This window comes from Oratosquilla oratoria, chromosome 38, assembly GCF_046742065.1.
Source record: "Oratosquilla oratoria isolate Oo_2021 chromosome 38, ASM4674206v1, whole genome shotgun sequence".
NCBI classification, from domain to species: Eukaryota; Metazoa; Arthropoda; class Malacostraca; order Stomatopoda; family Squillidae; genus Oratosquilla; species Oratosquilla oratoria.
In genome coordinates, this window is record NC_134814.1 from 7,675,571 (window position 1) to 7,690,260 (window position 14,690).

Consider the following 14,690-nt stretch of genomic DNA (forward strand, 5'->3'; position numbering starts at 1 on the left):
GTGTTGGTGCTGACGGTAGTGGTGGGTGTTGGTGCTGACGGTAGTGGTGGGTGTTGGTGCTGACGGTAGTGGTGGGTGTTGGTGCTGACGGTAGTGGTGGGTGTTGGTGCTGACGGTAGTGGTGGGTGTTGGTGCTGACGGTAGTGGTGGGTGTTGGTGCTGACGGTAGTGGTGGGTGTTGGTGCTGACGGTAGTGGTGGGTGTTGGTGCTGACGGTAGTGGTGGGTGTTGGTGCTGACGGTAGTGGTGGGTGTTGGTGCTGACGGTTGTGGTGGGTGTTGGTGCTGACAGTAGCGGTAGGTGTTGGTGCTGACGGTAGTGGTGAGTGTTGGTGTTGATGGTAGTGATGGTGTTGGTGCTGATGGTGGTGGTGGGCATTTCTGCTGTAGTAGTGATGGATGCTGGTGCTGATGGTAGTGGTGTTTGTCCTGACGGTAGTGGTGAGTGTTTGTGCTGGCGGTAGTGGTGAGTGTTTGTGCTGACGGTAGTGGTGTGTGCTGATGGTAGTTGTGGGTGTCAGTGCTGACTGTATTGGTGAGTGTTGACGGTGGTGGTGGGTGTTGATAGACACCACCAACACACACCACTTGTCACAACTTTATGGATGTGGATGACAGGTGGTAATGGACATGGATCTGCCTAGTGTAGGCCTCATGATCTCTTGCAGTCTCCATTCTTATGTTTGTGCTGATTGTGGTAGTGGGTGTTGGCGCTGATGGTGGTAGTAGGTGTTGGTGGCAACAATGATGGTGCTGACAGTGATGGTGAGTGTTGGTGCTGACAGTGATGGTGAGTGTTGGTATTGAAACTGGTGGTGGGTGTTGGTGCTGACAGTGGTCGTGTTGGTACTGACAGTAGTGGAAAGTGTTGGTACCGACAGTGGTGGAAGTTGGTACTCACAGTGGTGGTGGGTGTATGTACTCTCAGTGGTGGTGGGTGTTGGTACTCACAGTGGTGGTGGGTGTTGGTACTCACAGTGGTGGTGGGTGTTGGTACTCACAGTGGTGGTGGGTGTTGGTACTCACAGTGGTGGTGGGTGTTGGCACTCACAGTGGTGGTGGGTGTTTGTACTGACGGTGATAGTGGGTGTTGGTGCCGAAGGTGACAGTGGGTGTCGGTGCCGGCGGTAACAGTGGGTGTCGGTGCCGGCGGTGACAGTGGGTGTCGGTGCCGGCGGTAACAGTGGGTGTCGGTGCCGGCGGTGACAGTGGGTGTCGGTGCCGGCGGTGACAGTGGGTGTCGGTGCCGACGGTGATAGTGGGTGTTGGTGCCGACGGTGACTGTGGGTGTTTGTGCCGACGGTGACTGTGGGTGTTGGTGCCGATGGTGATAGTGGGTGTTGGTGCCGATGGTGATAGTGGGTGTTGGTGCCGACGGTGATAGTAGGTGTTGGTGCCGACGGTGATAGTGGGTGTTGGTGCAGACGATAGTAGATGTTGATTCTGACAGTGGTAAAGGGTGTTCATGCTGATGGTGGTGAAGGGTGTTGGTGTTGACATATAGGGCATTGATGTTGACATTGGTTGTGATGAGTGGTGGATCTTTGTGCTGTTGTGGTGTGTGTTGGTTGTGACAGTGCTGGTGCTGATGGTACTCGTGACTCTTAGTGTTGACAGTGGTAGTGGGTGTTGGTGCTGATGGCGGTAGTGCTGACCATGGTAGCGAGTGTTGGAGCTGGTGGTACAAATTTGGGGCAGGTAGTGGTGGTGGGTGATAGTGGTGGTGGGTGACTATGGTGGCAGCAGGTAATGATGATAGTGAGTGGTGGGTGATGGTGGGGATGGGTGGTGGTAGTAGTGGATGCTGTCGGTGATAGGCGGTAGTAGTAGTGGGTGCTGCCAGTGGTTCTGGGTGGTGGTAGTAATGGGTACTGTCGGTGGTTGCAGTGGTAATAGTGGGTGCTGCCAGTAGTTGTGGTGGTAGTAGTGAGTGCTGTCGGTGGTTGTGGTGGGTGCTGTTGGAGGTTGAGGTGATAGCTAAGGATGCTGTTGGTGGTTGTGGTGGTAGTTGGGGATGCTGTTGGTGGTTGTGATGGTAGTTGGGGATTTGGGGATGCTGTTGGTGGTTGCAACGGTAGTACTGAGTGCTGTTCGTGGTTGCGATGGTAGTACCGAATGCTGTTGGTGGTTGCAATGGTAGTACCGAGTGTTGTTGGTGGTTGCAATGGTAGTACCGAGTGTTGTTGGTGGTTGCAATGGTAGTACCGAGTGTTGTTGGTGGTTGCGATGGTAGTACCGAGTGTTGTTGGTGGTTGCAATGGTAGTATCAAGTGCTGTTGGTGGTTCCGATGGTAGTACCAAGTGCTGTTGGTGGTTGCAATAGTAGTACCGAGTGCTGTTGGTGGTTGCATTGGTAGTAGTGCGTGCTGTTGGTGGTTGCAATGGTAGTACCAAGTGTTGTTGGTGGTTGCGGTGGTAGTACCGAGTGCTGTTGGTGGTTGCAGTGGTAGTGCAAAGTGGTGTTGGTGGTAGTGGGCGCTATTGGCGTTTTGTGGTGGTAGTGGGTGTTGTCAGCGGTTGAGGCGATTGTAGGGTGCTATCAATGGTTGCGATGGTAGTAGAGAATGCTATTGGTGGTTGTGGTGGTAGTAGTTGGTGATGGTGGTAGTTGAAGATGCTGTTGGTGGTAGTTGGGGATGCTGTTGGTGGTAGTTGGGGATGCTGTTGGTGGTTGTGGTGGTAATTGGGGATGCTGTTGGTGGTTGTGGTGGTAGTTGTGATGCTGTTGGTGGTTGTGGTGGTAGTTGGGATGTTGTTGGTGATTGTGGTGGTAGTTGGGGATGCTGTTGGTGAGTGTGGTGGTAGTTGGGGATACTGTTGGTGGTTGTGGTGGTAGTTGGGGATGTTGTTGGTGGTTGTGGTGGTAGTTGGGGATGTTGTTGGTGGTTGTGGTGGTAGTTGGGGATGCTGTTGGTGAGTGTGGTGGTAGTTGGTGATGCTATTGGTGGTTGTGGTGGTAGTTGGTGATGCTATTGGTGGTTGTGGTGGTAGTTGGTGAAGCTGTTGGTGGTTGTGGTGGTAGTTGGTGATGCTGTTGGTGGTTGTGGTGGTAGTTGGTGATGCTGTTGGTGGTTGTGGTGGTAGTTGGTGATGCTGTTGGTGGTTGTGGTGGTAGTTGGTGATGCTGTTGGTGGTTGGTGATGATGTTGGTGGTTGTGGTGGTGGTTGGTGATGCTGTTGGTGGTTGTGGTGGTGGTTGTTGGTAATGCTGTTGGTGGTTGGTGATGCTGTTGGTGGTTGTGGTGGTAGTTGGTGATGCTGTTGGTGGTTGTGGTGGTAGTTGGTAATGCTGTTGGTGATTGTGGTGGTAGTAGTGGGTGCCGTTGGTGGTAGTAGTGGGTGCCGTTGGTGGTAGTAGTGGGTGCTGTTGGTGGTAGTAGTGGGTGCTGTTGGTGGTTGTGGTGGTAGTAGTGGGTGCTGTTGGTGGTTGTGGTGGTAGTAGTGGTAGTAATGGGTATTGTCTGTGGTTGTGGTGGTATTAGTGGGTGGTGGTGGTGGTTGTGGAGGTAGTAGTGGGTATTGTCTGTGGTTGTGGTGGTAGTAGTGGGTGTTGTTGGAGGTTGTGGTGATGATAGTAGTGGGTGCTGTCAGTGGTTGTGGTGGTAGTAGTGGGTGCTGTCAGTGGTTGTGGTGGTAGTAGTGGGTGCTGTTGGAGGTTGTGGTGGTAGATGAGGGTGCTGCTGGTGGTTGCAGTGGTAGTGGTTGAGGGTGCTGTTGGTGGTTGCAGTGGTAGTGGTTGAGGGTGCTGTTGGTGATTGTGGTAGTAGTAGAGCGTACTGTTGGTGGTTGTGGTGGTAGTAGAGGGTGCTGTTGTGATTCTGGGGTACCAGTAGATGCTGTTGGTGGTTGTGGTGAAAGCTGAGGGTGCTGTTGGTGGTTGTGGTAGATGAGGGTGCTGTTGGTGGTTGTGGTAGATGAGGGTGCTGTTGGTGGTTGTGGTGGTAGAAGTGGTGATTGTGGTATTGTTCTTGGTGTCCCCTAGACTTTCTGCCCAAAAACAATCCCATCTGAAGAAATGCTACAGTTACTACGTTTCCCTATAAATCCCTTATAATATATAGTGTTATTGGCATGCATGAATGTGTACAATACAGTCTTCTATTATGTGTTAGGGTATGGGGTGAAGTTTTCCATCCTGGACAATCTTCGATGTGGTCATCAAACCTCATCTGGTAGCTTAGAAGGGTTGGATGATGCGCACACCTCAGTCTGGCCAAGTGGACACTGTCCTATCAAGGAAGATAGGATTCATAAGGATGGATATCAGGGAGTTTGGCATGCAGCAATTTATTGTCTTTCAGTTTGTTGATGGAACAGAGTAGGGCTTTGTTTTGTATGGTCTGTGGGGTGTCTTCATGAGATATGGGGACCCATGTAGGGCTCACATAATTCATCATTGAGCATATACTTTGTATACTGTAGTAATAGTTTCTTTGTTTTGTCCAAATATTATCCCTGTAATTCATTTAGATATGTTAAGTCCAAGTGTGATAGTGGTACTACATGTTGGTTGTAATGGTGGTGGTAGTGATGTTGGTTACGGTAGTGATGTGGTGGTGGTAGTTGTTGTTGTTGTTGTTGTCGTTCCCTAGACTGTCTGTCCGAGCATTCCCGTCTCCCTAAGGAATGCTACAGCCGAAACTGGGTTTTCCCACAAATCCTTTATAGTGTATGTTGTGTTGTTTGCGTGCATGATTGTGTATAATGCAGTCTTCCATTATGTGTTGTATGGTATGGGGTGAAGTGTTAGTTGTGGGTGCTAGTGATGGTGGTGGGTGAAGTGTTAGTTGTGGGTGCTAGTGATGGTGGTGATGTTGATACTGGGTATAATGGGTGCATGCGTGTGTATGTGTGTGTATGATGCGCATATGTATGCACATGTCTGGTTTGTATTAGGCACCTGGCAAACCAACCAGGATGCAAAATTAGTGAATACTTATGAAGCCCAACATTTAACCCCCATTTGTGCCCATTGTAAAAATATAAAAACAGTGTCAACCAAGAATGAAGTCAGTTACCCAAGCCACATGGTGGTCCAACAATTTTGTAATACAACTTAATATGGTGTATACAAGTGTTGCAAAAAAACAGGTGCTGTGACTGATGGATGGGTAGCAGATATATAATGCAGACAGCTGACGGTTTATTTGTTAGGTGACAGTAGTGTTCCACTATAAAAAGTGGTGATTATGTTCTGTGTGTCAACAAGTGGTGGCTTTGATATGGGGCAGTACCACTGCTGGTGTGCTGGATGGAAATACATGATTCATCAACTCTTAATCCTGTTAGTATGATGATCTTTTCTCTGAATTCTCCCTTTTCCAATTCTTGACATGTTTAATTTATATTTGGTATTAAACTCAAAATCTTGCATCATACCAATCCCTTAAACCCTAGTTTTAATGAACTGCTTATGTGTGTACACTAACTTTAGGTTGAAGACCATTAGAAACCCATTCACTATGCAGCACCGTGGTTGCTTGATCACTTACCTTCTGGCCCGAGAGGCAACACCTTAGGCACTACAGGACTGAGCTATTGTACAGATTCAGCAAGGGATTAACTATCACTACTGTATCAAAATCTTTGGAAATATCTGTCACTACAAAGAATTCACAACCTCCTTCACAGGCTCTTATAAAATAACAGCACTGTAGCTAACAAGATGCATTACTGATGCATTTCATTTTCTAATAACATCTAAAATTATTTTTTTCCGATTAATGCATACCAAGGTCAAACAAAAATTTACAATTTCAACCCTTGGATGTGGTACTGAAAACATACGAATCATTTGCTCTACATCTAAAATTGTCAGGCTTTTTAACTATAAAAAATTACCTTAACTGATTTAAACCTGACAAGAAAAAAATGTATATTTTTAGCACTACAACCCAAAAGCAAAGATAAGGGATTTGAAAAGAAATGCAGCAACAAGCAACATTAAAGGCACTGCTGATGGTTACGAATTATAGCACTCCCACTTACGGTAACTGGAGGGTAGCACTGGCTAACACCAAACACTTTCTAGTATCTAATTCACCTTTACCCCACCCCCGCCCCCGACTCCCAAAAACTCACCCACACCCAAGCCTACTCCTTCCCCCAGTAACATTCCCAAGCCTACATTTTCTCTGTGATCAATCCTTACACATACACTTCCAGGACCGGACTGACTATCTACTCCACAAGACCAAACTACACATATGAATTTCATAAGATTCCTCAACTAAGGAAACACAACGCCAACTCTTCAGATACATACAAGAAAATAACATGAATAATTCTTTGGAATTTGAAAATGTACAAAATGATCAGTTTTGGGAGAGGATGGGGGACAGATACAAGGAAGAGGGTTGGAATGCACTCAAGATGTAAATAAAGAGAAGAGAAGTAAAAATGAAGAGAAGCAGGAAAAGCACAAGGAGATCAGAAGTCAGATATAAAGTATAAATGCAATAACATTTAAGGAAAAAGTGCCAACAGAATATATTAAGTCACCTCTTACCTTGGAGTAAAGGTCCAGTACAGAAGGATCACACACACACACACATTCATACGCACACACACACACACACACACACGCACAACACATACATGCACACACACAGGTGCACACCCAAATACATGCACACAAACGCAATCACACATGCACACTCTTACACTCTGGATAAAAGGATAAATTTGGCAATACCAATACCCTACATTTTCCCATCTATTACCCTTTTCAATCACACATTTTTATACAAATTTACTTTCAGATCACCTATAATCAAACATAAAATCATAAAACTTCTAAAAATGCTTAGTGTATATCAATATTCCAGTAGCTATATTATCAGCCACTCGCATACACTGTATAGTAATTATAGTCATTATACTAATTCACCAGTTACCTTTTCTAGCAAACAAGTTTCCATAAATACACCATGATGCAATAGAGCTGGGCACGCTTTTCCCCTTGCGTCTTCTTTCACTTGTATTTTCAATGTTCAGCATAGTTGCAGAGTGTGTGTATGTGTTTGTGTGTCTTTTTGCATGTTATACTCAATTCACTGTGATCTTGGATCATACGTTGAAGCTGTTAACAACTATTACTCTCCTGAATGAGATCTCAGGAATCTTGTGTGGCCCACACACCACCAACTCCTTGTTCATCGGGGGTTGGAGTGCTGGCTCACAGAAACAGTTGTAGAACATGGTACTCCCACACCATTAAGCCATCTCGGTGTGTATTTACCCAATTGCATTATAAAAGCAAAGGAGCAATTCTTACTCCCAAATTATCATACATGGCAATAAATTCACACATGGTTCCAACTTGGACTACATCTCCTTATTTTCCAATTATCATTATTAGATTTAAATTCATGTATTGGCTTGGGCTATGTCGACTTAAAAAATATTCAGAGTATTTATGTATCTGGAGGGATTTTATTTTTTTTATTTTTTTTTATTTTTTTCAAATCCTTTAGACATTTAGTCTTTTTCAAATTGCTCTGTTTGTGTGTGTGTGTGTGTGTGTGTGTGTGTGTGTGTGTGTGTGTGTGTGTGTGTGTGTGTGTGTGTGTTTGTGTGTGTGTGTGTGTGTGTGCACACATGTGAGTGTGCTGTGTGTGTGCTGTGTGTGCGCATGTGAGTGCTGTGTGTGCGCATGTGAGTGTGCTGTGTGCGCATGTGAGTGTGCTGTGTGCGCATGTGAGTGTGCTGTGTGTGCGCATGTGAGTGTGCTGTGTGTGCGCATGTGAGTGTGCTGTGTGTGTGCTGTGTGTGCGCATGTGAGTGCTGTGTGTGCGCATGTGAGTGTGCTGTGTGCGCATGTGAGTGTGCTGTGTGTGCACATGTGAGTGTGCTGTGTGTGCGCATGTGAGTGTGCTGTGTGTGCGCATGTGAGTGTGCTGTGTGTGTGCATGTGAGTGTGCTGTGTGTGTGCATGTGAGTGTGCTGTGTGAACATGCGAGTGTGCTGTGTGAACATGCGAGTGTGCTGTGTGCGCATGTGAATGTGCTGTGTGTGTACATGTGACTGCTGTGTGTGTACATGTGACTGCTGTGTGTGTACATGTGACTGCTGTGTGTGTACATGTGACTGCTGTGTGTGTACATGTGACTGCTGTGTATGTACATGTGAGTGTGCTGTGTACATGTGAGTGTGCTGTGTGTGTACATAAAGAGTGTGCTGTGTGTACATAAGAGTGTGCCATGTGTACATAAGAGTGTGCCGTGTGTACATAAGAGTGTACTGTGTGTGTATATAAGAGTGTGCTGAGTGTGTACGAGTGTGCTGTGTGTGTACATGTGAATGTGCTACATGTGAATGTGCTGTGTGTGTACATGTGAATGTGCTGTGTGTACATGTGAATGTGCTGTGTGTACATGTGAATGTGCTGTGTGTACATGTGAATGTGCTGTGTGTACATGTGAATGTGCTACATGTGAATGTGCTGTGTGTGTACATGTGAATGTGCTGTGTGTACATGTGAATGTGCTGTGTGTACATGTGAATGTGCTGTGTGTACATGTGAATGTGCTGTGTGTACATGTGAATGTGCTGTGTGTGTGTACATGCGTGTACACGTGCGTTTACAGTGTGTGTGTGTGTGTGTGTGTGTGTGTGTGTGTGTGTGTGTGTGTGTGTGTGTGTGTGTGTGTGTGTGTGTGTGTGTGTGTGTGTGTGTGTGTGTGTGTGTGTGTGTGTGTGTGTGTGTGTGTGTGTGTGTGTGTGTGTGTGTGTGTGTGTGTGTGTGTGTGTGTGTGTGTGTGTGTGTGTGTGTGTGTGTGTGTGTGTGTGTGTGTGTGTGTGTAATTGCAATGTACAGGAAAAGAGCAATGTTCATGGAATCCCATCTCCAATGGTAAAATTTGGTGTCAAGTTCCCACCCCCTATTCCACACTCAAACACATTTGTAAGGAAAACATTCCTTGTATTTAATTTTCTTTTTTCATTTCTTTTCATGACCTTCCCGGATAAGAGACCTATTAATTCTACTATTTTCACAGATCTGAACAACCATGCCACCTGTCTCCTTTCTTTATACAATGTCTGCTAAATTGAAAACAATTTAGGTGACTGATTTGGTTTTTTTTTATATCTTCTTGTGTGGGACCAGAGCACTGATGAATATTCTAATTTGAGGTGGATCAGCTGTTTTATCATCATTTTTAAATCTATTAAATAAAAAATCACTCATTTTACTCAACAGTTTGTGTCTCAATCTCGTTAGCCATGTTTCATAAGAACAAATTTGTTTATAATTTCATTCCATGAAAATTCAGTAATGGCTTCATATTTTCACACATTTTCAGTTCTTTGTTTTTTTTCACATTGAAATTAATATTCCACTCTTTGTCTTAATCATAACTCCTGTAACAATTTACAATCATCTTTTAATATCGTCTATCCAATATCTGCAAATTGATATATAAAACTTTGTATCCCATCTTGTCATGTTTGTAAGATATATCAGTGCCTATATTCTGTCCTTTACTGTTGTTCGTGAATACCTGGGGTTTCAGAATTGCTCATATATTCCACAACTCCCTTTACATCATGTACCAATTTCCAGTCATTTCTACAATACTTTCTCCATATCTAGATACACAAAACCCAACAATATCTTTCAACATGTAAATCATTTATGTAAAGTTTCAATATCTTTGATACATGACCTTCTATTGATGATTTTGACACTGTTGGCTGGCATGGTGTCAATCTCTAAAGCAATTTGTTGCCCGTGGTCTCTCTTGAAGACCTGCAGCCTTAACATCCCGTGCACGACCCAAAGTCCCTCGGGAAAAATATACTGTATTGTCTGAGAATTGTTAGTGTGGTGCATTGTAATATGTGGTGTTGTGTGTACAGAACGGTGGTTGCATCTTGATTCTGTGAAGGTAAATATGGTAAAAGGAAGGTGATGAGATGTACAAGGGGAGAGGATGGTAGCGAGTTGAAAGAAAGTCTTAAGGAGAGAGGCTGGAAGAAGTGGACAGCTTTTGGTATTTGGGGTCTCGTGCAACAGGGAAAGTTGGAGTGGATGTAAATTGTAGATTATGAGAAGCAAGTGCCTTGTAGGATACATGTGCCATGAAAAATAAGACATTTGAGAATAGATGCAAATAGATTGTATGAAGGGACGATTGTGCCGACAGTTTGAGACTTGGAATTTAAGTGAGGCAGTGAGGTAAAGTCTGAACATGCGAGATGAAATGTCACAGTATGGTAGGCATTACAAGGTTGGACAGTGAGAAACAAGGCAAGATGGAGAGCAGGAGTGGAAAAGGAGATGAGAGAGAGCTGATGAAAGATTACTGGAATGGTTTGAACACATGGAATGAACAGATGAAGAAAGAAATTAGTAAGAGGTGTGGAAGGTAGAGGTGGAGGGAGGGAATTTGAGGGGACGACCAAGGACAAAGGGGGCATTGAGAAAGAGGGTTATGTCTGTTAAGCAAGGAAGGGAGAAGGCAAGATATGGGGATGAGTGGAATGGCTATATATAGATACCTATGCAAGGAAAGGAAGGGCATGAAATAGGGGGTGCTTATGTACAAATGATATTTTGACACAGCCCACAGTGATTGCTCCCTGTCTTCTCTTCTTCTGCATGAGGGGACAGAGAAGGGGGTCGCCAATTAAATGAAGTGGCCTAGCTGTGGATGTACGGTGTCTTGCTACATTGCTTCTGACCCAGGGCAGTGGGTAGGATACAGGGATGACCAGTCACCCATGAAGAGCCGAGATCCAAGGGAGGAGGGAGTGGTGGAGGGGAGTAGATATGTGCCCTTGCATTAGCTACCTCCCTTATAAGGTGGAAAAAAGCTCTTGGTATATAAATAGATGTGATTACTCTCAGTTCTTCATTCTGTAAAGTTTGTAAAGATGACATGCTCTACAATAACCTCAAAACTTGATAATAATAAATGCCTGGGACCACAACAAGAAAGGTGTTGAAGCTGCATTTACTAGGTCCACCCATTCTTTCCTTCACATTTTTGCTCCTCACAAATGAAGTCACTCCCAGTCTCCTGCCTAATGCCCAGGTCGGAGGTAAAGCAGCTAGATATACCCATGGCATGTATGCACGTGCATACATACACGCACACAAATACATATAACAAAAGGCCTCTTTCCCTTTGTAAAGTGGAGACCCACAATTCACTCAACCCACACTTATTGCTTCTCTCTTTTCATCTTAGTTCTTCATGCATGTTATCTATTTCTCATGGCACTTTTAATTGCCCCACATTCACTTGCTTCCTTCACTCTAAAGTTTACCTCCACCCCTACCCCTCCATACCATTACACCTGACCCTAATTACTTTAAACTATTTGGCTCTCCTAGTTTCTTCCTTCTCTCCTTGAAGATTTCCCTCCAATGCACTGCCACTTTCACACCTTGTACATTTTATCTTCCTGTTATCCACATTTACTCTAAAATTTCTCCAATGACATACCTTCCTATATGCCTTCACTATAAGCAAACAAATGGCTCACCTCCCACTTCTCTCCACATTCACTAACAATCTCCAATACTCCGCCAATTATCCTCCCTATCCAGGCACACATTCAACAACCAGTGACATCACAACCCTGGCAAGGGTCTACCTTCACCTCAAACCACTCACACAATTCTCACAAGCTCTACGAATGTAAAAACTTTTGACAGTTCTTAATAGCTTTCCTTCATCCCATATATCTGCTAGGATGCAATTGAATCCTATTCCCCCTCCCCCCAATATGAATTTCAAGAGGGGTTTCTTGCAGCTGATGTTTATCTTGAGGGGTTTGACTAGGTGCATTGTGAGGTGCTCTGGGATCTTTCACAAATCCATCAAATCCATAAAACTCTGAGAAATATCGACTTTGGGACAATGTTGTACAGTACAGATTCTTTCCTGTTTGTGCAGGAATGAGGTGTATCCTTGATCCAATACATTTCCAACACCTTGATGGACTGAATTTTGTAGAGTTGTCAGTCCCTGTGGAACATATACCAGCAACACTAGGGCCATTGATCTTGCATTTGCTAATCATGCGGCCCTTCTTGCTGTCATTGGAGGTCCTAGTTGCAACCTGAGCTACTATACAATGAGGTGACCCAGTTCTCCTTGACCAAGACAAAGGTCCAGGTATTTGGGGATACAGTGAACAACAGTTTCACCTGTCCTTGCACATAGCAAAGACATTGAGGTCTTTGAAATCTTTACATACTTTGGTAATGTGGAGTGGAAGGTCATGTCAGGAAGTACTAAGGAGGAAGAATAAGATCCAAGTCATCAAGTTGCTTGAGCTTCCTGTCCTGCTGTACAGCTGTGAGACATGGACAGCAAATGCACAAAATTCATGGCTGGGCCAAGTTTATTGAACTTGTCAAGAGTTGTTTGGAGTGGAAAGGGTGACTGCATGGAAGTTTGCTCAAACACCATGGGGCCATGTAACAATGTGAGCAAACCAACAGTCCATGGCAAATGTTCTCAATTGATGATTGATATATCACTACTGTGGATGTGCACTGTCATGCTGCATTACTACTGATCCCAACAGTGGGCAGGAAATATGGCCTGCTCTTCATTCACAAGAAGCTAAGATGGAAGGGAAACGAGTGACTGATGGTTGGGATTGTGATGGGTGTGCCTTGACTGGATACCTTCCTTATGAGGTGTAAAAAACCCTTGGCATTTAGTTTGATCAAATTAACCTATTTATATGTGGTGATGAAATGTATGGGAGTGGATTTTTGGCTACCCCCCTGTGTATGGGTGAAAAAGCCTTTGGTATATGTATGTGCTAACAAGGACTGCATCCAGTAACTTAATTACAAAGAATTTCGGTTTCTTCTCTTTTATCTTTTTTTTTCCCCATTCCAACAGTGGCATTTTTGTACAATTAACAAACGTGTCTATATTTTGCTTCAGATACAAACCGGTACAAATAAATTTTCTGGGGCTGCAAATGAAATGTTTACAACTTGTCCTATAAACCAGTTCACATGGATTTTGTGCAAACTGTTCATTTAGATTTTTTGGCAGTTATACAAGGGTAGAGCTTAGGATCATGCAAGCCCCTGGGTCGGCCTCTACCTTCTTTCCCACCACTCGTTAACACAAATGAGCCATGGGCTCTCAGAAAAGTTCTTTATTTCCCTCCTTCAGCCCAATTTTAATCTTTAGCCTACTTTAAGACCTTTACCTACAATACTGACAATGGGTAACTAAGTTGACAAGTTCACTAACTGACCCATGTTAGCAGTTAGAAAGTCTGATTCAAGTAACAGTCACATTAACTCAACAGGCAGTTTACAACCTCAAATGTGCAGCAGTTCAGTCATTACGTTTAGTGCCAGAAAGGAAACTTGGTTCAGGTGCTAAAAGGAAGACTTCCTCAAGGACTTGCATTCTCAAGTATTCACCTTGGTCTTTGGATCAGGTATTGGACTCGTGATTGACAGCTATTCCCCTCCCAGAAGAGAGCACAGAGCTCGTATGATCGATCTATGGGTAATGCTATGACCTTACACACACACACACACACACACACACACACACACACACACACACACACACACACACACACCCAACTCCCGCCCACGAGAGTTGGAGTAACAACCCAAAGCGCAGTGGTTACTGAAATAAGTTCGGCCCTGGACAGGATTCGAACCAGGTACTGCAGACACCTCCGTACTAACAGTCCAGTACTCTATCAACCGCACCACCGAGTCATGTGTGAGTCATCACAATCAGAAATATAGGCCTTCACCTCGAGAACGACTTGGATTTACCAATTTGGCATACTGCTGTCATTACCAAGGCAATGAGGCATAAACTGGTCCAGTTTGTCAAAAAAATACCAGAAATGGACATCACATGACTTGAGGAAAGCAATGTTTGGTGATAAGAGGACTTTTAGGTTCATCTAAGGAGCCTCATTGGCTGTGTGGTGTCACCATTCTACACTTACATCACCATTAAGCACTGAAACAATGTTTTGGTTTAACATTGCAAAACTTCCCACCTATCAGGCTAGGATGGTGCCCATTACAGAGGACTTTGTAGTGTTGAATTTAATGAGCCATGCCCTTGGTTCAATTCACCATTAGCAGACTTCAAACAGCTACCTCAAGTAGCCACACCATAATCTGCCCAGCCAGAGATTACTTGAAACAATACTAATATAGGCCTGGCCAGATATTCATAATGTCCCATAGGCAACCACCAACATTCCATAGACAACAATACATATCATCAAGTGACTTGCGGGCCTATCCAGAGCCTGTTGCCAGTTACCTGAAGGCTGTGGGACATCGGCAAGAGATCAGGGGCAAGAGTTCAATTTATTGATTGCATCTGGCTGTGATGCAACATGCTTTTGTGGAAGCACAAGGACATGAAGGTCCGTATTTTCTTCCAAGTCTTTTTATAACGAAATGCCAGAAATAAAGAAGGGTTAGGGAACAAAATCCTTTAATTCATGAACAATTCTTTTCATGGATGCTGGTGTTCCTTGCCACAAGTCCAAAATTACTCAAAAGTTTCAAGTGACAGACAAATAGACAAGATAAAAAAATATATAAATATATATATATATATAATGGCCAGGGATCTCCAAAAACCTTAATTCCATAAAAAAGATACGGAACTTCGAGAATAACAATGTGGAACAGGCACTACCTTGCAATATCAAAGACCAATAGGA

General features: G+C 44.3%; 1 protein-coding gene across 9 annotated transcripts in view; it reads right to left on the reverse strand.

The window, feature by feature from the left end:
* The window catches only part of Psi (P-element somatic inhibitor), a 108,619-nt gene that overhangs the window by 32,854 nt on the left and 61,075 nt on the right, over positions 1-14,690 (reverse strand). Inside the window, exon 12 of one of the 9 annotated variants that reach the window (XM_076176004.1) lies at positions 3,612-4,228. The exons of the other annotated variants lie outside the window; for them this stretch is intronic. Coding sequence (XP_076032119.1) covers positions 4,158-4,228 — 71 coding nt within the window. The 3' untranslated portion in view covers positions 3,612-4,157. Of the gene's footprint in view, positions 1-3,611; positions 4,229-14,690 lie in introns of those variants that run through there. 9 annotated transcript variants of the gene reach the window in all.